Here is a 24,767-nt window from a genome sequence, read left to right as displayed (position 1 = left end):
CCTGAAACCCATTTTGATAGTCTTTGGATGGAAACTGGGTTCAATCTCTCCGCAAAAGAGATAAAGAGTCAGAGAGAAACCTGGAAGGGTTTCATCCTATTTAGGTAGAAGGCAAGAGCTCTTCTTATGTCCAGGGTGTGAAAAAAGACTTCCTCTACGAGGAGAGAGGCTTGGGGTAAAATACTGGAAACTAAGTGCCCCCCCCCAAAAAAAGCACAAACATGTGCTAAATAAAATAAAATAAAATAAAATAGATAAAATTAAAAAAAATAAACAATAATATACTGTAGCAGCTAAGTGTCGGACACAGTGAAAATTCTGTCTCAAATCAATGAGAAGGCACTGGAGCAGTGGCAGCTCCACCCCACCTATATGCCCTCATACTAAAGCACAAAGGGATGCTGGGCACAGGCATAGACCTGTGAGCATTGCTGACAAGGATCTCTGATCAAGAGCATATCAATACACACACCTCCTCACACGAAGCACCCACAGGGGCAATAACTTGAAGAACCACCACCGGTTAGGAAATACAAAGGTCAAAACTTATCCAAAAAATTTGTCATATGATTTAAGTTTGCTTTAGATGTCAGTAATAACCAATCTAGCAAACCAGCCCCTGTTTCAAAATACTTCATCTACATCAGCATCTCTTAGGTCCTTCATTTAGATTAATTTTTAGCTCACTAAGTAGACTCCATAGCTCTAATCAGCTGAAAGGAAACTGTCAAATGTGTAAGAAGTCTACTACCAGATTAGAATTTGAGATATTCCAGGGCTGTATTAAAATACTTTTGAAGTTTTGCTTTTTCCTTTTTTACTGTTTATACTACTCTCGCTCATTGCATTTTATTTTCCAGATCTTTTGTTTTAAAATCTCCTTTGCATTTAGAGAACTATATTATAGTTTCAGCATAACAACTAAAAGATTAAACCTAATTTTTCCTCCTTTATTTTTAAACCTGTATGTGGTGTGTGCATTATATTATAATCATTCTAATATTATGGCTGATGAGACAAACCTTTCATACTTTATTCTTATATATGTTCAGAGTCTGCACCCTTTGCTCACATTGAATATCTTACTCTAGGAGTGGTCCCACTCATTTCAGCAATACTAATTGTGGAGTAAGGTGCCACTCAATGTGTGAAAGGATGGCAGCATCTGTCCGAAAACTGTTAGAGGTTGATGCTAATTCTTGTATGATTGTTTTTCAGATGTCATTATACCTTTGTTCTTTTGAGCGAAGCCAACTGATTGCAGATCTTAATCATCCACTCAGAGCAGGAATCACACACCCACATTGGGCCACATTTTAAATTTATTGTTGATGTCTAGTCAAGATTGTGAAATCTGGGATTTTAGGCAACTGAAAGGTAAGGGCAAATACTTCTGGCTTTAGCCTCTGGAGAGAAAATAAGTTGTTTAGAAAGCTGACTGTTGCTGCTTAATAGATGTACAAGAAACAAACACACAACTATTCTGATAATTCTATTAAGCTGCATCAGGGCCAGCATTTAGCAACTTGCCTCCGCCACAGAGACTGACATCAAAAGCATGTGGACCCATGTCTCAGGTGATATGCAACTGCAGATCTCACAATCTTATAAAAAAGATTTGGGGGTCATGATTGATAATCAGCCGAACATGAGCTCCCAATGTGATGTGATGGCCAAAAGGACTAACAAGATCCTTGGGCATAAAAAAAAAAAAAAGGGGGAGGGGGGGGAATCTCAAGTAGGAGCAGAGGGATTATTTTACCTCTGCATTGGCACCGGTGCAACTGGTGCTGGAATACTGTGTCCATTTCTGGTGTCCACAATTCAACAAGGGTGTTGATAAATTGGAGAGGATTCAGAGAAGAGCCACAAGAATGATCAAAGGATTAGCAAATATGCCTTACAGTGATAGATTCAAGGAGTTCAGTCTATTTAGTTTAACAAAGAGAAGGTAAAGGGATGACTTAATTGCCATTTATCAGTATCTACATGAGGAAAAAATATTTGATAATGAGCTCTTCAACCTAGCAGAGAAAGGTACAGCACAATTCAATTGCTGTAAGTTGAAGCTAGACAAATTCAGATGGGAAATAAGGTGTAAATTTTTATGAGTGAGGGTAATTAGCCATTGGAACAATTTACCAAGGGATGTGGTGGATTCTACATCATTGTCAATTTTTAAATCAAGACGGGATGTTTTCTAAAAGCTACATCGTAGGAATTATTTTGGGAAAGTTCTATTGTCTGTGTTATAAAGCAGGTCAGATCAGGTGAGCACAATGGTTCCTTGTGGCCTTGGAATCTATGAATCTTGACTAGAAATCAACCAATAAATTTAAAATGTGGCCCAACCTGGGTGCGTAATTCCTGGTCTGAGTGGATGTTACTATGGGATGATTACATTCTGAAATAAGTTGACTTCATTCAAAAGATAGCTCTGAGAAGAGTGAACTGCCCCATGCATCTCAATGAGATATTAACTCAAAAATCCTCTCCTCTAGTGGATTCCACCACTACCATACAGCAGAGCACTCTGCATGTGGCAAGAGGAAAAAAGAGCAGCTGGCCTGGCCCCTGGAACCAAGTAGATAAATGGTAGCTGCTGGACTAAATACTAAAGGGGCCCACTCTGCCTCCCTGTTTGTCCTGGGGTGTTACTGTTTGACAGCTCTTGACCTGAGTTGCATCCTTCAGACATATACTCCAGAGGGTATGGTGGATCTCCCATTCCCATCAATGGCTATTTTACAGCTGTCTTTGAGTACAAAGGCCATACTGCCCAAGGGAAAAATCTATGTAGCTGAAAAGGGAGTTTCTATTTTAGGATGGAATCAACAAAGGGATCTTCAGACATTAGTTATGAATAGTACAGAACCTGTCCTGCAAACTGAAGATAGGCTACAACCAGGAATCATCTCTGAATTTCCAGAAGTTTTCACTGATACCATAGTTGTTACCCCCCCCCCCAAAAAAATCAAGCACAAGATCCAGCTAAAGAACAATGCAATGCCTGTACAGCATAAAGTGTGAAACATACCAGCTGAACCGAGACAAACACTCCAGGGGGAAATTCTGATACTATGCAAAGCAGATATCATTGAACCGGTTGATTCATCAGAATGGGTTTCTTCTGTTGTTCTCACCAGGAAGCCTAATGGTGCTACCTACACATGTGGACTTGAGAGATCTAAACTCCAACATTGTTGTAGATTGTCATCCTCTATCCAACATCAATGAAATGCTTGTCACCTTGAAGGAGGCAAGAGTCTTCAGGACCCTTGATTTATCCTCAGCTTACCATCAGATCCCCTTAAGGGAAGAAGCCTGCAAGTACACAGCTTTCATCACTCAAGGTTTGTTCCAAATCAAACAGATGCTGTTTCAGTTAGCTTGTGCAGCATCCATATTCCAGAGGATTATGCATGGGATCATTGGAGAGACAAGGTGTTACCTACTTTCAAGATGACATTTTAGTGTATGGCAAAGATGAATCCAAACATATCATCATCCTAAAATAGGTTCTAGAAAAGCTTTGATAACCTGGTTTTACCATCAGCAAGAAGACATGTCATTTCCATACCAACTCAGTGACATATTTAGGAAATATGATCTCTCCAAAACCAGAACTAGTGAAAGTTATTTGTGATGCACCAGAGTCTAACAACAAGGACAAACTTCTATTATTGTTGGCATTGTGCGAATACTATTAAAAGTTTGTATAGCAATCTGCTGTGTAGTTCCTTTGCATCATCTCCTAAAAAAAGATGTGAGGTTTGAATGAAATGAAGTGTGCAAGAACAGCTTTAATGAGACAAAACATGCAGTTTCCACCAGCCCAGTTCTTAGCCCTTGTGATTCCGAGAAGCAAACTACTGTCACAACAGATGCTTGTGATCATGGTCTTGGTTCCATCTTGACTCAGCTAGAAAATGGACAAGAAGTAACGATTGCATTTGCTTCCAGAGCCCTGACCAATCCGGAAAATCCTATTCTGTCACTGAGAAAGAAGTTTCTGGTAGTAAGGCACTTCAGAACCTAACTGTGAGATAGGAGATTTATCTTAACCTCTCTCTGCTTTAATCAACATGTGAGGTTCTGGACAAGCAACTCCAAGAATTGCCAAATGGGCCACCAAACTAATGAACTTTGATTTCCTGGCAACGTATCATCCAGGTGCCAAGAACACCACTGAAGACTGTCTTTCACCTGCCCATACCTTGTCATGAGGGTGCACCAGAGAAAGACAAAGAGATTGCCATTACACAAATCTCTGCTACAATTCAAGGAGTGATCACAATCTCAGAGTGGGCAACAGACATGGGAGAAACAAAGTACTTCAGGACCTAAAGACTTATATAGTTAGTGGATGGCCTTCCAGGATGATGTCGCCAGAACACTTTCAATCCTACAGACATATATCACATGAGCTGTCTCTTGTATATGAATGGATTTCAAGAATTGATCATCTTGTTGTGCCTACACTTCTGAGAGAATAACTGATTCACCTGAAACATGAAGGACATCTGGAGATGAGTCTATCTCAAAGCTGCCTGTGACAAGACTTCTGGCAGCCAGGGCTGGACAAGCAATTTGAGGAAATAATCAAGAATTGCACAGCTTGTGCTAGTAGTGATAAGTCACAGAAAACCTTTAACATCTCTCACACCAGTTGATTATCCCAACTATTCACAGGAGAAACTGGCTCTTGACATAATGGGACCCTTTGAAGATCATCCTGTTACACAAAGGTTTGCCATAGTAATGCTAGACTATTACTCAAAGTGCTGGAAGTTACGCCACTGGAAAGGCTACCACTGAAATAGTGATTAAGTTCATGTCATCAGTCTTTGCCTGAGAAGGATTTCCCAAGGAATTGGTAACTGACAATGTAATACAATTGACCTCTGAAGAAATGCAATACTATCTCAACAGCAATGATATCAAACACAAAACAGTTTCTTTATATCATCCAAGAGCTAATGGTCTAGTCAAGAATGAACAGACAAGTGAAAAAAAGTTTGTAGCTTATCAGTTTGGAAGCAAGATCACAGAAAGAATTTTTTACTACCTGTCAAGGGCTTACATGTTCTCCTTTTTCAACTAAACCTTCAAATGAAATTATTTGTGAACATGTTAAGAACAAACAGGAGAAATACAGACAGTACATAGACTGTAAGAAAGGTGCTAAACCTCACTAGTTTCAAACTGGAGATTTTGCTCACATTAAGCTGTGATACAGTCAAAAAAGGATGTTCAAGCTATTCATGTCCTTTGCAGATGATAGAAATCTGACAAAAGTCTGCTGTATTAATAGATGGAAAGAAATAGAACATTTCAAGATTGTCCACAGTTCATCAGCTACAAGCTGAAAAGGAGAATGCTCATTTCTATCTTGGACTGCAGAACATCGATTACACCAATAGTGATGAGAGACAATCTATAGTAGTAGGAACTGCATCACTAGTCTCATTCTTGCCTCTACAGGCATTAGGAGAAGTGTGAGACAAAGGAGACTCCCTAAAAGATTGGAAGACTGTTACCGGACTCAAGTGATGACTTGGAAGTGACTGTTTAGAGTAACCAGTGTAAAAATTAAAGAGAAAGGGTGTGTCATATCTAGCTCAGTACAGATAGCTATCTCACATTGTGTTTGTAAGTTTGTTCGTAGGTGGTTCCTGTAGCTTTGAGTCCAGGAACTGCAACTTCCAGGACACATTGGGGAAAAAGGGAGAGAAGAGAAAGAGGAGAAGGAAAGGAAGAACTTGAGCTCTGTGAAAGAGTATGGGGAATAAACCTTACTTTTACTGTTATGAAGCTTCCCGAAATTTCCTCAAAGGAGTTCAGGTACAAAAATGCTTTAATTTCAAAAGTGCTGAGCACCCAAAAGATACCATTAGCTTCACTTAAATATTTGTGTATTCATATGTGTATATTGTATATCTATGCTAAAACTCAGCATAACCAAAATTTAATGTTAATTATATAACTATACACAGAAAACTCATCAGCTGGATCACGTTTGTCAGTTACTTCAAGTTCTGTTCCTATTCTATTGAGCTGAAAATTGCAATTACATTTTCACAAAAGAGAAATAGATGTCATTGTGACGATGACAGACCAGCTCACGCCAGAGCCATAGGCCAATTCACTTGTGTGTGAATTAGGGCTGTTGATTAATCGCAGTTAACTCACGTGATTAACTCAAAAAAATTAATCGTGATTAATCACAGTTTTAATCACGCTGTTAAACAAGAGAATACCAAGTGAAATTTATTAAATATTTTGGATGTTTTTCTACAATTTCATATATATTGTATTCTGGGTCGTAATTGAAATCAAAGTGTATATTATTTTTTATTACAAATATTTGCACTGTAAAAATGATAAACAAAAGAAATAGTATTTTTCAATTCACCTCATACAAGTACTGTAGTGCAATCTCTTTGTCGTGAAAATGCAGCTTACAAATGTAGATTTTTTTTTGTTACATAACTGCACTCAAAAACAAAACAATGCCCCTCCCCCCGCCTTACCCGCAACAGCTATCCCTGCAGTTCCCAGGTATTTGCTGCTGCCTCTCCTCATGGCCACAGCTCCCAGCTTGTCAGCTCTAGACACTGCAATGCAGGGTGGGTTCAAAAAATTCCAAAACAAAACAACGTAAAACTTCAGAGCCTACAAGTCCACTCAGTCCTACTTCTTATTCAGCCAATCACTAAGACAAACAAGTTTGTTTACATTTATGGGAGATAATATTGCCCTCTTATTTACAATGTCACCTGAAAGTGAGAACAGGCATTCGCATGGCACTGTTGTAACCGGCGTCGCAAGATTTCTTTTTTGGTGGTTCGGATTTTGTAGTTTACACATCAGAATGTTGCTCTTTTAAGACATCTGAAAGCATGCTCCATACCTTGTTCCTCTCGGATTTTGGAAGGCACTTCAGATTCTTAAATCTTGGGTCAAGTGCTGTAGCTATCTTTAGAAATCTCACATTGGTACCTTCTTTGCATTTCCTGAAATCTGCAGTGAAAGTGTTCTTAAAATGAGCAACATGTGCTGGGTCTTCATCCGAGACTGCTATAACATGAAATACATGGCAGAATGCAGGTAAAACAGAGTAGGGGACATATAATTCTCCCCCAAGGAGTTCAGTCACAAATTTAATTAATGCATTATTTTTTTAATGAGCGTCATCAGCATGGAAGCATGTCCTCTGGAATGGTGGCTGAAGCATGAAGGGGAATACAAATGTTTAGCATATCTGACACGTAAATACCTTTCAATGCCAGCTACAGAAGTGCCATGCAAATGCCTGTTCTTACTTTCTGATGACATTGTAAATAAGAAGCAGGCAGCAGTATCTCCCGTAAATGTAAACAAACTTTTTTGTCTTAGCGATTGGCTGAACAAGAAGTAGAACTGAGTGGACTTGTAGGCTCTAAAGTTTTACATTGTTTTGTTTTTGAGTGCAGTTATGTAACAAAAAAAAAATCTACATTTGTAAGTTACACTTTCACAATAGAAATTGCACTACAGTATACTTGTATGAGGTGAAAAATACTTTCTTTTATCATTTTTACAGTGCAAATATTTGTAATAAAAAGTAATATAAAGTGTGCACTGTGCACTTGGTTTCTGTGTTGTAATTGAAATCAATATTGAAAATGTAGAAAAACATCCAAAAATATTTAATAAATTTCAATTGGTATTCTATTGTTTAACAGTGCGGTTAATCGAGATAAATTTTTTTAATCGCAGTTAATTTTTTTGACTTAATCATGTGAGTTAACTGTGGTTAATTGACAGCCCTAATAAATACAAAATAATCAGAGAAAATACAAATACACCGCTACCTCGATATAACACGACCCGATATAACACGAATTCGAATATAACGTGGTAAAGCAGTGATCCGGGGGGGGGGGGGGGGGCTGCGTACTCCAGTGGATCAAAGCAAATTCAATATAACGCGGTTTCACCTATAATGTGGTAAGATTTTTTTGGCTCCCGAGGACAGCGTTATATCGAGGTAGAGGTGTATTGTCACTTTCTGGAGTAATTAGAATATTTTTTTCCCATAATGGTTTCATTTAAAATTCAGGAAAAAATGGTTTCTCGCATGCACAAAGCAATAGCACAGTTTTTGACTACTTCTGCCTGAGTCTACCTAGTTCTCTCCTTAGCGCTAAGTGTCTGCTCCACAATCTTTTCAACGATCCTGAAGTTATTTTGCCAAATAAAAAAACCTCTCTGAAATCACTAAAGAAAAACCTTACAGTAATTATTTTTTTAATTCTCGAGAAGACTGCAGTGACCTCTTTCTTACTTCTTCAGCACCATTGTTCCGCTTGTCCATTCTGTGACACTAACTGTAATCATGAGGAAGCTGACTCACCTGAACACAATGGGTGAAATCCTGGCCCTGCTGAAGTGGCAAAACTGCCACTGACTTCAATCAAGCCAGAAATTCACCTAATATATATTAGCATAATACATGCCATTACACCATAGTGAAATATATGCTTAAAATCCTGTTTACTAAAGAAACCTTCAAACAGTGAAACTAATGAACAAGACTTACAAGAATTAGTCTCTTTAAACTAGTAACTGTATCTCCTAAATATTCACTTCTTTCAAGTGATGATAATATTGCAGAAACAGATGACCTCCACACACATTTTATCTAAACTGTCATAGACTCTTCTTTCCTACAGCATGGATAATTTCTGAGAATAATTTTTGCTTACGTTTTGGATACTTTGTTAAGCTTGTTAACATGAAAAAGCAATTTTCCCGACAAAAGATGTTCTTTAGTCTATAAAAGTTTTGTTGCAGATTTAAAATTAAGTCCCAATTGTTACTTTTAAAGTGGTACATCCACACACTGGAGAAAACTGCTGCTAGCGTAAAAGGAAATAGGAAGTACACTGGATGGTTTCAAATACTTTTCTTATAATGTCAGCCATTTGGTTTCTCTGAGAATATAATTACACATCCATTTATAGCACTGTTCATCTGCATTTTACTCACTTGACCAGACCCTTTTAATTCACAGCAATTTAAGCACGAGAGAGCCATTGAATCCATATTTGGTATAATTGCTAGGCATATGTTTATACAGACAAAATTAGACAGTCTTGAGAGTATATAATTTCTTAATTTATTTTTCACTATCTACAAACTGTTCAGCTAAGTAAAAATACTGAATTTTAAAATGGTAAAGCAGTAAAACTGTCTACCCTTTGTGTTTACAAGAGAAACAAAATATTTTAAAATCCTATCACTTCATAAATATAGCTGAATATAACAGTGAAATTTTTGCTTTACTTTTTTGTCTAAAAACTAAAAATGTGATTTCAATGGTTTTGTTTATTTTTTTATGTTAAAAAAAACACTAGTAGTTTAAAATGTTATTTTTTGGTACACGTGCCTTCTTTTCTCTCCATCAAACTGTGTGAACTTTCCAACAAGGAGCATTAGTTTCACTGGGGGAGGGGAGGGTGTAGGTGAGTGGGTGGGGATTGTTAATACAATGCTTTTGTCATTTTGAAAAGTGCCATATTGAAGGCACAGGTTACCGGAATCTTCTGTTTAATTACAAAGGAGATTATAAACAAACCAAGGAAGCAGCAATGCAAACTTTCTTCACTGTCCTCAGCCCTGAGCACAATGGTACCAGCATATTTAAGTCTCCATGCCCATTTAATACTTGGCCTCACTGCTTAAAGTTCCAAGAAGGGTGTAAATTAGCGCCAAACATCACAGTGATTTTTGTGATTTGGACACTTGTCCACTAGGATCAAGACTGAGACCACAAATTCATTTCCAATTGTCTACTGGACAGCTGTCAAATGGTAACACTAATCAATACCTACCTGGGCCATATTCAAACCTATGACTTTGAAGTGAAAGGCTGCGCCATCCCTCCTACAAATCCTTTGAGACATCCATTCACTCGGTGAAAATTACTACATTTGGGGGCTCATTTTTATATTTTTCTAATTTGAAATATATTACAGTATATTCATCCATATATTTTTCCTGCTATGTCATCACCAAAAGCACCATATCAAAAACATAAAGAATGTAGACAAACCAATGAACTCTTCTAGAAGCCAAATTATAGACAAGTCTTACACTGGCTTTCAGATCTCAACAAACAAGTTCACAACTGACTGTTTGCAACCAAGTTATAATTGGGGAAGGTACATAGAGATCCTAAAATGCAAAAGCTGACAAACGCCAAAAACATTCTGGCACTGACATGAACCTATACTCACCCATCATTGGAACAAGTCAAAAATTCTTCTTTTATTTTGGGATGCCAACAGCCTGTATTAAGCATTGCTGTATGACCCTGGAAAAACACAGAAAAACATGAGAACCTAATTCTATGGCAAACAATTTTTTCAATAGGCATTTACTTTCCCCTCATTTTTCAGGTTCTCCACCTAAAATAACCTGCACTATTAACTATATTCCTTACTGCCAATTATTTCATATGTAAACTGGACAGTCTTTTAATAACAGCCCTTCAAACCAATAATGTAATACACAATCATCAAGTTGGATGCTTTTTTAAAATACAAAATATCAATATACAAGGAGAAATCTATGGCCAACAGAGTTAAAGAACAATAAATATATTTAAATTTATTAAGAACAAAAAAATCCTAACAATGGTATTGATCCATTCCTAGATGGAAATGGCAAAAATAATGCATAAAAGGCAGAAGTGTTCAATAAATATTCTGTTCTGTATTTAACAGAGAAAAACGGTTCATGTAGACATATGATATATGATGATGATACTTTTTCCATTCCAATAATAAATTGGGGGAGTTAGAGATTTTTACATCAGCAGGGTCCAGATAACTTGCATGCAAAGATTTTTAAAAAGAGCAGTCTGAGGACCTTGCGGGACCATAAATATTGATTTTCAATGAGTCTTGGAACACTGGGCAAGTTCTAGAAGACAGAGAAAACTAATGTGTTAATATTTTAAAAGGGTAAATGGCATGACCTGGGTATTACAGGCCTCAGTCTGACATCCATTCCAGGCAAAATACTGGAACTGCACATCAATAAAGAATTAAAGGAGGGTAATATAATTAACGTCAATCAACATGGGTTTATGGGGAAAAAAGGTCTGATCAGACTAACTTGATTTTTTTGGACTGCGATTACAAGTTTGACTGATAAAAATAATAGTGTTGATGTAATAGACATATTTCTGTAAGGCATTTGACTAGCTCTGCACAACATTTTGATTATACACTAGAACAATATAAAATTAACATGGCACACATTAAATGGATTAAAAACTGGATGATAGGTCTCAAAATGTAATTATAAAACAGAGAATCATCATTGAGTGCATGGGTCTCATAGTGCTGTCACAGGGTAGCTGAATCTGTGCCTAGGCTGAGTTCAGGTCCCCTGTACTGGAGCAGGTGAACCCAATCGAGCTAATTAAAGAGAGCTGGGCTATATCTGGGCCTATATAAAGAGGTGGAAGAAGAAAGGACTGAGACAGGCTGAGCCCTAGGGACGGAACACCACAGTAGCTGGCTCCTGTGGTGGGTCCCTGGAGTGAGGGGCCAGGTGCTCAGGGAAGCCAGCCCTGTGGCTGCTGCTCCAGGAAGGGAGCAGAGCTGACTGAGGCTGGGAGGCTGCCAGGAACTGGAGTGCCAGAGACCTCTGAGAGGGGTGTCCCTGAAGCGTGGGGCCAAAGACTGAGCTAAGACTATTTTCTGTTTGATAACCTCTGTTTAAAGAAATAAACCTCCTTGAAAAGATTCAACATGGCAGCGCATGCTTTGGAGCTAAGGAGAAGAGACAGCCCCTGTTGCAGGTCCTGCAGGGATCAGTTCTTGACCCTACACTGTTTAAACCTTCTAAATCAGTGACTTGGAAGAGAACATAGGATCATAACTAAGACTCTACCAAATTCACGGCTATGAAAAACGTGTTACAGACCGTCAAATCTGGTCTTTTGTGTGCTTTTACCCTATATTATACAGATTTTATGAGGGAGACCAGCATTTCTCAAATTGAGGGTCCTGACCCAAAAGGGAATTGCAGGGCGGTTGTAAGGTTATTTTAGGGGGCTCACGGTATTGCCAGCCTTACTTCTGCACTGCCTTCAGAGCTGGGTGGCCAGAGAGCAGCGGCAGTTGGCCAGGCACCCAAATCTGAAGGCGGTGCCTCACCAGCAGTAGTGCAGAAGTAAGGGTGGCAATACCATACCATGCCATCCTTACTTCTGCGCTGCTGCTTGCGACGGCTCTGCCTTCAGAGCTTGACTCCCGGTCAAGCCGCTGCCACTTTCCCGCTGCCCAGCTCCAAAGGCAGTGCCGCCACCAGCAGCAGCACAGAAGTAAGGGTAGTAGTACCACAACCCCTCCTACAATAAACTTGTGACACCCCCCACCACCACCACCACACACACAACTCCTTTTTGAGTCATATTGTTTGTTTGTGTCCAGCTTTCCAAGCAATCCAGATGGCTCTGTATCAGTGACCTGTCCTCTTCATTGTTTACCACTCACCCAATCTTTGTGTTGCCTGCAAACTTTAATAGTTATGATTAGGGCCCTACCAAATTCACAGTCCATTTTGGTCAATTTCACTGTCATAGGATTTTAAAAAACATAAAATTCATTATTTCGGCTATTTAAATCTGAAATTTCATGGTGTTGTAATTGATGGGGTCCTGACCCAAAAAAGAGTTGTGGGGGGGTCACAAGGTTATTGTGTGTGTGGAGTGCAGTGCTGTTACCCTTACTTCTGTGCTGCTGCTGGCAGCAATGCTGCCTTCAGAGTTGGGCACTTGGAAAGCGGTGGCTGTTGGCCGGGAGCCAAGCTCTGAAGGCAGAGCCACTGCCAGCAGCAGCGCAGAAGTAAGGGTGGCATGGTATTGCCACCCTTACTTCTTGGCAGACTGCAAATTCTCTTCCTCCAAAGCCAACCTTTTAAAGACACACACTGGGGAGAGAGACTCATTGTATACTAACTACCTGCTTCTGGAAATTCCAGATCAAAGACCCCATATCTGTATAAAAGGGTGGACTAAATTTAGAATCATAGAATATCAGGGTTGGAAGGGACCTCATTTCTCTGTAATGCTTTTTACCTTAAGAATAAAGTAGGCTTGCTTAGAAAGAACTGTGTGGTAACACATATCTGAAGTAATCACTCTGTCCTCAGTCTCTGAAGAGAAAGCAAGCAAGTTTAGTTTGGCAGACTGTCTTTTCTGGGAGAACACAGGGAAGGCAGGGAACTGTTCAGCCTTGACATACCCTGGTCAGAAGAGACTGAGATGCAGGTCTCCACCAAAGAGAGGCAACAGCTGGGGAGCTGGAAGCCTGAGATTGGGTGCCCTTACTGAACAACTGAGTGGAAATGCAGTTACCCTTAACTGTGACAGATGTAACCTAGGATTTCAAAATGAAAAGTAAAATAACACTGTCTGATGTTATGTGAGACTCTTAGGAAGGAATAAGAAAATATAAAATTAATTGAGGGTGAAAAATAATACTCAGCACTTATATAGTGCCTTTCTTTCAAGAATCTTAAAAGTGTTCTATAAACACTAATTAATACAATCCATTAACTATAATATTGCAAGCAGTATGCCCAATTTACAGATGGAAAAATCTAGACACAGAGAGGCTGAGTGACTTCCCATGGCCACAAAGAGTCAGGGGCAGAGTTGAAAATACAACCTGACCCTTTTATATCTAGAGGACAATAAATGATATGACACTTCCATTAAGGAAAAATCTTTCTAGTCACTTTTGTAAAACTGAAAATAACGTTATAATACCAGGTTTCAGAGTAGCAGCCGTGTTAGTCTGTATCCGCAAAAAGAACAGGAGTATAAATTTGTTAGTCTCTAAGGTGCCACAAGTACTCCTGTTCTTTTTGTTATAATACCAAGCAGTTTTACACCAGACTCAGTTTTAAGTTTAGGTGCTTCTAATAAGAAGTGAGGGTATTCTTCCTTTAATGCCTGTGTATAACTTACATTAAATGTTACTGAGAGTGCTAGAAAAACTTCAGTATATATACCCTACAGTTCACTCCCTCACCATTTCCCCCCAAAACACAATTATTCATTGCATCTTTTTTTTTTACTAGTTTACTTGTGCCTTTGAAATCAATTATTCCTGTCACTCTTCTTCAATTTATCTTTTTTCTCTCTCACGATGGCAAGTCACCTAAAGACTTAATAGTTTCTCTGGACTGTATCATCACTTAATTCATGGAAATATGGAACAATCTACACAGACAAGGAGACAAGACTCTAGCTCATTCTGATCTCTAGTGCTTGGGATTTCCACAGCCAAGTGTCCTTCACCAAAAATGCCATAGTCTACAACTTTCACCCTGAGCTCTATCAGCCACTCCCTGTTGGAGTGAGTTGTGGGAATAAAGTGCTCTTGAGCCATCTTTCGGCGTAATCAATGGAGAGTTTTAAATAATATAACTAGATCCTTGAAGCAGGTCTGAAACTGGATCAGAATGTATTTTCATAAAAAATAATTTGTAAGATGAGAGTGGACAGACCCATTTCTTCAAGATGGAAATATCTGCTGGTGGACATTTTACCAGAATTTAAGCCACTTGTATTCTATAGCAACTCACAAGATTTCGGAAAAAAACTGGAAAAAAAAAAAAAAAAGCAAACTATCTTTCTCAAGGAAAATGTCTTTATCCAGTTCCTTTGTGTATTTTGTTAGTTTGACATATTTGAAGTGTTGGCACAAGCTTATTAAATAAGTTTGAAGAGAACAAAGGACTCCTATAATATTCAATAAAATTTAAAAACCACACCTGCAAAACTAAAATTGACATTGTTTCAGATTGTTTTTAAGAGTTATTATGGAGACAGTTTTAGCAACTATTTAAAAAAATTACCAGGGAATGAATACCTAAAAGTCAATATGACAGCATAACTACTCCAGCACTTTGATTGTAGGACCATCATATAGTGAGATTTCAAAAGTTTACAAGAGAAAAAATCTGCATTATTTTTAATTAAACAAGAACCAAAACAGCTGTTAATGTTATATGGCTTTATATACATTCTACTAGCCAAAAGAAATAGTGTTCTGATATGAATAGCATCAAGTAATGCAGTACTTAGGCTAGTTACTTGGCAGTAAGCCCTACAAGCACTAAATAAGGCAATTTTATCACAAATCTGAGAGGTAGATTTTATCATTACACTTAAATTATTAATTTTAAACTATTCACAAAACTGACCTGCATTTAAATCATCTATGTAAACAGAATTGTTATCCCATGTAACATATGGGGAAAGAAGATGGAAGAGTGGTCAAAACCCACTGAACACTTGTTAAAATACTTTAAAATGTAATTTATTATGATTGTGTTTATAACAAACAAGTTTCCATTCTCTCCCAATTACATAAAACACAAAACTATAAAATAAATTATACTGACAAGAGTAGGAGTCAGCCCTTTTTCATGTACACTTTTAACCACTAACAAACAAAAATGCACCTTATTATTACTATTTACTATTCATTGATGTTCTTGGCACTCAGCAAGACACAAACAAGACAGCTGTCCCTCCCCTCTCAGCAGGATGGCCATCTTCCAAAGGGAAAGGGGAGACCCGAAGTCTTTGCAGACCAAGGTCCCCGTTGGGCAAAAGTATTCAGAAGTGAGCTGAGTCCTTGAGGCAGGCTGAAGAGGGTCTACCCTGGTTATACAGTGGGGGCTCTATAACCTTGGACTGGACAGAGTTAAATGGCTAGTACGTGAGATACGGAGGGTGCATAGCACCCCTCCTCCATTATTAAGTAATAAAGTTGCAGCCTGATGCTTAAATCCATTTCTGTGTCAGGCTTTCATTCACCTGTGTGTCCTGATCATACCAACCTCAACAGCTTACAATTTAGATGACAGACACAGGAAGACATGGTGCACAGTGAATCCTTTCTCTGGGACTTGCACTACATTTAATTATCTTTGCCCTTAATTTAATAGGGATTTTTTCCATTTTTTCCTCTATTTGCTCATCCTTCAAGTGCGAAGAAAGTGTGTATGTTTTGTGGTCTGTTAATGGGAAAGGTAAAGGAGAGGGCGCAATTATTAAGAAGTATTCTCAGTCTACCAGACTGGGGGGCAGGGTAGAGCTCAGAGCTTCTGCTCTGCGGTGGGGTGGTGGGGCTAAGGACTTCTGCCAGAGACAAATGGTGCCTGCTGGGGGGGAGGGGCACAATTTAAAGGTTCATCCTATCCCACAGTTTGAGTCCACTCCTCAGGCATGCCCCCCCGCCTTACCCGCAACGGCTATCCCTGCAGTTCCCAGGTGTTTGCTGCTGCTGCCTCTCCTCATGGCCACAGCTCCCAGCTTGTCAGCTCCAGACACTGCAATGCAGGGTGGGGGCCCAGCAGCACCATGTGACTGAGCAGGGCCAGCAAACCTTAGCAAAAATTGGGGGGGCAAGTAACCCCATGTGCCCCACAATGCATCACCTCTGGCTTCAGCCCAATGGAGGGTCTCAGGGTTTGAGCCCTGTGGAGCTTGCCTGCCGAGGCTCCGTGCTTCAGGAGCGGGGCTGAAGCCTCAAGCCCCAGCTCTTGAACTTCTAAAAATTGTCATATTTTAGACAATTTTAAAATTTACTGACCCTCAGAGGGTCAGTAAATTTGGCCACCCCTGTTATACGGAAAGCTTGGAAGAGAACAAAATGCTGTTATATCAAGGACCATCACCAGAACAATAAATAACCTACATAAAAGTACAAGACAACTATACCAGTATAGAACAATACAATTTAAAGTTTCTTAACTTACCTTGGTGTTTGCCATGTCCACAATGTACTGGTCTCCTTTAACACATTCCATTACTGGAAAGCCATCTCTGTCAAGAACTTTAGCTTGAGAGTTACCAGACACAACAAGAATGACATCCCCTGTGCTGCTATACTGTAAAGATTTGATTTGGTGACTGAAAAAAATTAGAAAACACAACATATGTTTTCATTAAATACAATTTCCTTAAGCCAATTTTAAAATGAAGATGCATCAGTAGTGAGAAAATCCTTAAAAACATAAATGCTCTGAAAATAAACATATAGTATATCTATAGTATTTCTATGAGACAACTAATATGCAGGGATTAGAGGCTACACCTGCAGCGAGAGAAATTTTTTGCACAAGTTGTGCCTACCTGATTGCCTACATAACAACATTACAGGGTATTATACATTTTACTTTTGGACAAACATATTTATCATAAGGGTACTTTTGTAACTCCAGGTAACAGTAGATAGGTGTCACAAGAGGTACGTCTCTTCAGGGCAGAGATGATCCCTGGATCAAGGGAGGCAAGCTGACCCAGCCAGAGGGGCTTGATAGCTCTCTCTGGACATCTCTATACAAACTAGCAGAAATTAGTGTTCAGAGAAGGAAGGATTACCTAGTCCAGTGGTTCTCAAAGCCGGTCCGCCGCTTGTTTAGGGAAAGCCCCTGGCGGGCCGGGCCGGTTTGTTTATCTGCCGCATCCACAAGTTCGGCCGATCGTGGCTCCCACTGGCTGCGGTTTGCCGCTCCAGGCCAATGGGGGCTGTGGGAAGGGCAGCCAGCACATCCCTCGGCCTGCGCGGCTTCCTGCAGCCCCCATTGGCCTGAAGCGACCGCGGCCAGTGGGAGCCGCGATCGGCCGAACCTGTGGATGCAGCTGGTAAACAAACCGGCCCGGCCCACCAGGGGCTTTCCCTGAACAAGCGGTGGACCAGCTTTGAGAACCACTGACCTAGTCCACCTAGGTTAGCTCACAGTAAGTGTAAATTTAGATACATTAAGCAAACCTTTTTCTTTTTGTTCTAATTCCTTTTCCCCTGTGTTTTCAATAACAATCCCAAAGAGCAATAGTAGAGGATTGATAGGAGATGTTAAAAAAAAATCTTAGAATGAAGAACTAGTTACAAAGTTTAACTATGAGGCTGCTATTGCAACTCCATCATAGGGTGCAACAAAACAAAACATCAAAAGCAACAAAGTTTCACAAGGAAGTGAATGTGGATTTTAACCCAAGCACAAAACTTGGCATACAAAGTGGAGAAGAAGGAGATGGACTGGTGCCATTGCATAACTTTCAGGAAAAAGAAAAAAACCCTAAAAGGACCCTTCTCCCAAAGCAAGCCCTCTAGCTGATTAATAAAAGAGCTGGAACACATGCTAGATGAACACAGCTAAGAATTCACTGGATACTGTATGATGGGAATCAATTCTCAAACAAACTTGTGGTCACCATTTTGGAACTGTTCCATCTAAGACAGTAGTTCTCAACTGGAGGTACACGTACCCCTGGGGATATGCAGAGATCTTCCAAGGAGTACATCAACTCACCTAGATATTTGCCTAGTTTTACAACAGGCTACATAAAAAGCACTAACAAAGTCAGTACAAACTAAAATGTCATACAAACAAAATGAGAAAGTAAGAAATTGTTCAGTACTAGTGTGCTGTGACACTTTTGTATTCTTATGTCTGATTTTGTAAGCAAGTAGTTTTTAAGTCAGGTGAAGCTTGGGGTATGCAAGACAAATCAGATTCCTGAAAGGCCTACAAAAATCTGGAAAGGTTGAGAGCCATTGATCTAAGGAACAAGTTCTTGCAGCTGTTTGTAGAAGTTGATACGCCTCCCTTCAGCTTACACATTCAAAGCTAAAATCAGTCCTCATGTGCAAAATGTGTGTGTATAGGTAGAGTTTGTTTTAATAAATACTAAGCAATTGCACATAGAAACATTACTGAGCACTGTCTGATTGCAATATTTTCTGCTGCACAGTACCACAATAACATCAGCAAAGTGATTAGAGGATGAGAGTAAAGAATAATCTTGTCAAGTATCAGGGGGTAGCCGTGTTAGTCTGTATCTACAAAAACAACAAGGAGTCTGGTGGCACCTTAAAGACTAACAGATTTATTTGGGCATAAGCTTTCGTGGGTAAAAACCTCACTTCTTCAGATGTATAGAGTGAAAGTTACAGATGCAGGCATTATATACTGACACATGGAGAGCAGGGAGTTACTTCGCAAGTGGAGAACCAGTGTTGACAGGGCCAATTCAATCAGGGTGGATGTAGTCCACTCCCAATAATAGATGAGGAGGTGTCAATTCCAGGAGAGGAAAAGCTGCTTCTGTAATGAGCCAGCCACTCCCAGTCCCTATTCAAGCCCAGATTAATGGTGTTAAATTTGCAAATGAATTTTAGTTCTGCTGTTTCTCTTTGAAGTCTGTTTCTGACGTTTTTTTGTTCAATGATAGTGACTTTTAAATCTGTAATAGAATGACCAGGGAGATTGAAGTGTTCACTTACTGGCTTATGTATGTTACCATTCCTGATGTCCGATTTGTGTCCATTTATTCTTTTGCGGAGGGACTGTCCGGTTTGGCCAATGTACATGGCAGAGGGGCATTGCTGGCACATGATGGCATATATAACATTAGTGGATGTGCAGGTGAATGAGCCCTTGATGGTGTGGCTGATGTGGTTAGCAAATTTAACACCATTAATAAAGCATTTCGGCTGTAGAGCAGTGTAATATATCCAGAATACTGCTTTATAGTCAGAAGTACAAATTTCAGGCCACAAAGAAGGTTCAGCATGCCTCCATGTTCATATTTAATACTTCAAGCAGCTACTGGATGACATGGTAGACTCCGAAGAGGCAGGTTACCTACGCATGATAGCAATTGTGAAAAGGAGATAGGAGAAACCTTTTTGTCTCACAAAGTCTTTCTTACCCAACACAATAAATTACTGTCTTTGGGGAAAATGAAAATTATATATAAAATAATAATTATGTTTATTTTGGGAAGTTTAACATTTTATTCTCTTACATATTAAATTGTTACGTTTAATGTTAATGAAGTATAATTAAGGCTGCAAGTCTGTTACCGAGGTCACAGAAATCATGGATTTCGTGACTTTATGTGACCTCTGTGACTTCTGCAGCAGTCAGGCTAAGATCAAGCGTAATATCTGTTCTTATCAGTTTAATCATCTTTTTAATAAGCTGATACACTGTATCTGCCATTCTAAAAGAGCTAATGATGCCCCGAGATGCATCCCGCTCCTCCTAAAACACAGCCCAAGATGCCAACCGCTGTCCCAGCATGTCCTACTGCTCTGCACAGGCTCCCAGCTGTTGCCCCTAGTCCCCCCCGGAGAACTCTTCGGACCACCACCCCAAAACAGACCCCCGGGGTCTCAGAGACATGGCGAACCAGCAGATCCAGAGGGAAGAGCGAGAACAGGAAGGATCCCCCCGAGATGCTGCCGCAGAAAGCTCCCACATCCTGAGACCAGGTGGCAAGGTGATAGGGAACAGCCAGCATGGATTTGTAAAGAACAAATCATGTCAAACCAATCTGATAGCTTTCTTTGATAGGATAACGAGCCTTGTGGATAAGGGTGAAGCTGTGGATGTGGTATACCTAGACTTTAGTAAGGCATTTGATAAGGTCTCGCATGATATTCTTATCGATAAACTAGGCAAATACAATTTAGATGGGGCTACTATAAGGTGGGTGCATAACTGGCTGGATAACCGTACTCAGAGAGTTGTTATTAATGGTTCCCAATCCTGCTGGAAAGGCATAACGAGTGGGGTACCGCAGGGGTCTGTTTTGGGACCGGCTCTGTTCAATATCTTCATCAACGACTTAGATATTGGCATAGAAAGTACGCTTATTAAGTTTGCGGATGATACCAAACTGGGAGGGATTGCAACTGCTTTGGAGGATAGCGTCATAATTCAAAATGATCTGGACAAATTGGAGAAATGGTCTGAGTTAAACAGGATGAAGTTTAACAAAGACAAATGCAAAGTGCTCCACTTAAGAAGAAAAAATCAGTTTCACACATACAGAATGGGAAGAGACTGTCTAGGAAGGAGTACGGCAGAAAGGGATCTAGGGGTTATAGTGGACCACAAGCTAAATATGAGTCAACAGTGTGATGCTGTTGCAAAAAAAGCAAACATGATTCTGGGATGTATTAACAGGTGTGTTGTGAGCAAGACACGAGAAGTCATTCTTCCGCTCTACTCTGCTCTGGTTAGGCCTCAGCTGGAGTATTGTGTCCAGTTCTGGGCACCGCATTTCAAGAAAGATATGGAGAAATTGGAAAGGGTCCAAAGAAGAGCAACAAGAATGATTAAAGGTCTTGAGAACATGACCTATGAAGGAAGGCTGAAAGAATTGGGTTTGTTTAGTTTGGAAAAGAGAAGACTGAAAGGGGACATGATAGCAGTTTTCAGGTATTTAAAAGGGTGTCATAAGGAGGAGGGAGAAAACTTGTTCACCTTAGCCTCTAAGGATAGAACAAGAAGCAATGGGTTTAAACTGCAGCAAGGGAGATCTAGGTTGGACATTAGGAAAAAGTTCCTAACTGTCAGGGTGGTTAAACACTGGAATAAATTGCCTAGGGAGGTTGTGGAATCTCCATCTCTGGAGATATTTAAGAGTAGGTTAGATAAATGTCTATCAGGGATGGTCTAGACAGTATTTGGTCCTGCCATGCGGGCAGGGGACTGGACTCGATGACCTCTCGAGGTCCCTTCCAGTCCTAGAATCTATGAGTACCAGCCTGCCGAGACATCACCGAGAGGAGTGTAGGGATATAAAAGAAGGTACTAACAGTGATTCCCCCAAGTGACAGTGACCCCCTCATAATTTGTCCCCCACACTTTAAAATCCAACAGTTTCCCCAAGTACAAAAATCTCTTGGGTCTTCTGTTAAAACTTGTAAGCTACTGTCTGTAGAAACCATTGATTATAGCTATCCTGTGAAAGATACTTTGTTACTATGTAAAACTTACAAACAAGTTAATTGACTTTGTTCTTGAAGTAATTGATACAATGTAAACAAACACTATAAGCTGTTAAGTGACTTTCACTTCATTCAGCGGCTCCTAGGACAGACCCCCACCCTCTGTGATTAAAGGGCCGGGAGTCTCAAATGAATTAGCACACACCCCGAAAGTGGTGGAGACAGTAAATTAAAATATGGTTAAGATATGGAATGTATGTTAATGAATGCTTGATGTACATACATGGTTAGGGAGGTGCCAGCCTAGAAAGGGAGTATCCATCAGCCGAAGAAGGTGTCAAGTAGGACCACCAGACAACCCCCTGAGGGTAAACTGGGATCCACCCCATCACATGGAAGGATGAGAAACACAAACTTTGGACAGTGTGGAGCCACCAGGAATGTGCCACTTTGGACAGGAATGTGCCATCTGCTAATTGAGTCAGCAACAGCAGGATGAAACAGTTCCCATAGACTAACATAGGAATTAATTCCTATAAGAATGGACTCTAAAGACTGATGACTTTGAGTCTCTGGTTCTGCTGCCAGCCTCCAGGAGCATCAGGTGCACCTGACACAGACTCGGCTCCATCCTCATGACCAAGATACCTGGCCAGTAACTTGGCATGAGCAACTTCTAGGCTGGTAACTATAACACCTATACAGAACTTGAATGAATGATTGTGTGAATGAATCTCTCTCTCTCTCTATATATATATGTATGTGTGTGTGTATAAGAAATAAGTAGTCAAACAATGTTGTTTACTTTTATCTTTTGCTTTATCAGTATATTTACAATAAATGTGGCATCTTTGCCTTATCCCTCTTAATAAGATCCTGCTGGTTTTTATTCTATTGGTATAACAGGAGGAACATACACCCCGCTCTCCAGCCGCCGAGGGGTTGCCCCGCCGTGCTCCTGCCGCCGGAGGAATCTCCAGCTGATCGCCAGCAGCTGCAGCCACCGGAGGAATCTCCAGTTGATCACCAGCAGCTGCAGCCACCGGGAGTCTGCCCCGCCGGGCTCCGGCCGCCGGAGAAACCTCTCACCGATGGCCAGCAGCTGCAGCTACTGGGAGTCTGCCCCACCACGCTCCTGCCGCGGGAAGAATCGCCGGCTGATCGCCAGCAGCTGCAGCCGCTGAGAGACTGCCCCCCCACGCCCCTGCCGCCGGAGAAACCTACTGCCGCCCAGCTGCTGCTCCTACCGCCGGGAGTCTGCCTCCACGTGTCCCAGCCACCAGAGAAACCCACCGCTACCCAGCTGTTGCTCCTGGCGCCAGGTAACTGCCCCGCTAATCTCCAACACCAACCCCCACGAAAAGACTCTCCCGCGGCTCCGCCACCACTCATGCCGCCAGGGGGCTGCCCCCCGCGCCCCAGCTGCCGCCGCTGCCCATGCCACCGGGAGATTCCCGCCACGCACCCCAGCCGCCGCTGCTTATGCAGCCTGGGGGTCCCCGCCACGTGCCCCAGCCGCTGCTACCCGAGCCGCCGGGGGATTCCTGCCCCGCGCCCCAGCCGCTGCCGCTTATGCAGCCTGGGGACCCCCGCCATGTGCCCCAGCTGCTGCTACTCGAACCACCGGGGGATTCCTGCCCCGCGCCCCAGCTGCCGCCGCTCATGATGCCTGGGGAGCTTCCCGCTGCGCTTCAGCAGGCAAAACTCCGGCCCGCCACTCACCAGCAGCTCCAGCCACCGGGAGACTGCCCCGCCACGTGCCAGCTGCTCCAGATACGGAGAGATGCCCCCGCTGCACACCAGCCGCAGAGGGACTCTCCCACCACTCGCCAGCAGCTCCAGCCGCCAGGGGACTGCCCCGCCACATGTGAGCCGCCCCAGACGACGAGCCCCACTGCACCACAGCCACAGAGCGATTCTCCCACCGCCTGCCAGCAACCCCAGTCACCGGGGGACGGCTCCTCCACGTGTGAGCCGCTCCAGATGCCGAGAGACCTGCCCGCCGTCACCAGATGCTTCAGCTGCCCAGGGACTCCCCAGCCGCTCGGGGACCCCCCCGCCACCCTCCTGCTGCTCCAACCGCTGCCCCCCCCACTCTCCTGCTCTTCCAGCCATCGAGAGACCCCCCCCTACCACTCCCCAGCAGCTGCAACTGTCAAGGGATCCCCCTGCTATCCCCCAGCTGTCAAGAAACCTCCGCTCTACAAGAGGATGAGTGTCTTGGCCTACGCGGACGACCTGGTCCTGATCGCGGACGACCCCGAGAGGCTCCAGAGCATGCTTGACACCATCGGGAGAGCCGCAGACTGGACGGGACTCCGCTTCAACGCCAAGAAGTGCACGTCCCGTCACATCGACGGGAGCAAGAAGGACTCGGTGTTGACGACGGAGTTCCTTATCCAGGCGAGTCCGTCGTTCCCCTGGTGGAGGGGCAGGCGTACCAGCACCTCGGCACGCCGATGGGCTTCCGCATCCGGCAGACCCCCGAGGACACCATCCGGGAGATCCTGCAAGACGCCGTCAAGATCGACACATCCCTGCTGGCTCCGTGGCAGAAAATCAAATGCCCTCAACACCTTCCTGATCCCCCACATCGCCTTCATCTTGAGAGGATCCACCGTGGCGAAGGTGCCCCTCAATAAGGTGGACAACACCTTCCGGCAACTGGTCAAGAGGTGGCTGTCCCTGCCCCAGGGAGCCAGCAACGAGCTCGTGTACATCGCGCACAGGCACAGCGGTGCCAACGTCCCCCGCATGGGCGACCTGTGCGACATCGCGGTCATCACGCACGCCTTCCGCCTCCTGACGTGCCCGGACGCCAAGGTGAAGAACGTCGCGATGACTGCCATCCGCGCCGTCATCGCAAAGTGAATCAGCAGAGCTCCCTCCGACCGAGATATAGCCACCTTCTTGAGCGGCTCCCTGGACGGCGAATTCGCCCGG

The 24,767-nt window shown here is 42.1% G+C and overlaps 1 protein-coding gene across 1 annotated transcript in view; it reads right to left on the bottom strand.

Moving 5' to 3' along the window:
• Positions 1–24,767, bottom strand: part of WDR70 (WD repeat domain 70) — a 263,694-nt gene that overhangs the window by 150,687 nt on the left and 88,240 nt on the right. Inside the window, exons 8-9 of the mRNA XM_065406340.1 lie at positions 16,837–16,990; positions 10,284–10,360 (exon numbers count right to left, since the gene is read on the bottom strand). Of these exons, the coding sequence (XP_065262412.1) occupies positions 10,284–10,360; positions 16,837–16,990 (231 nt within the window). The remainder of the gene's footprint in view (positions 1–10,283; positions 10,361–16,836; positions 16,991–24,767) is intronic.

The sequence above is a fragment of the Emys orbicularis genome, chromosome 6 (assembly GCF_028017835.1).
Source record: "Emys orbicularis isolate rEmyOrb1 chromosome 6, rEmyOrb1.hap1, whole genome shotgun sequence".
Classification (NCBI taxonomy): domain Eukaryota; kingdom Metazoa; phylum Chordata; order Testudines; family Emydidae; genus Emys; species Emys orbicularis.
The sequence above is the reverse complement of the archived record's forward strand: the minus strand, read 5'-3'. Positions and strand labels throughout refer to the sequence as shown.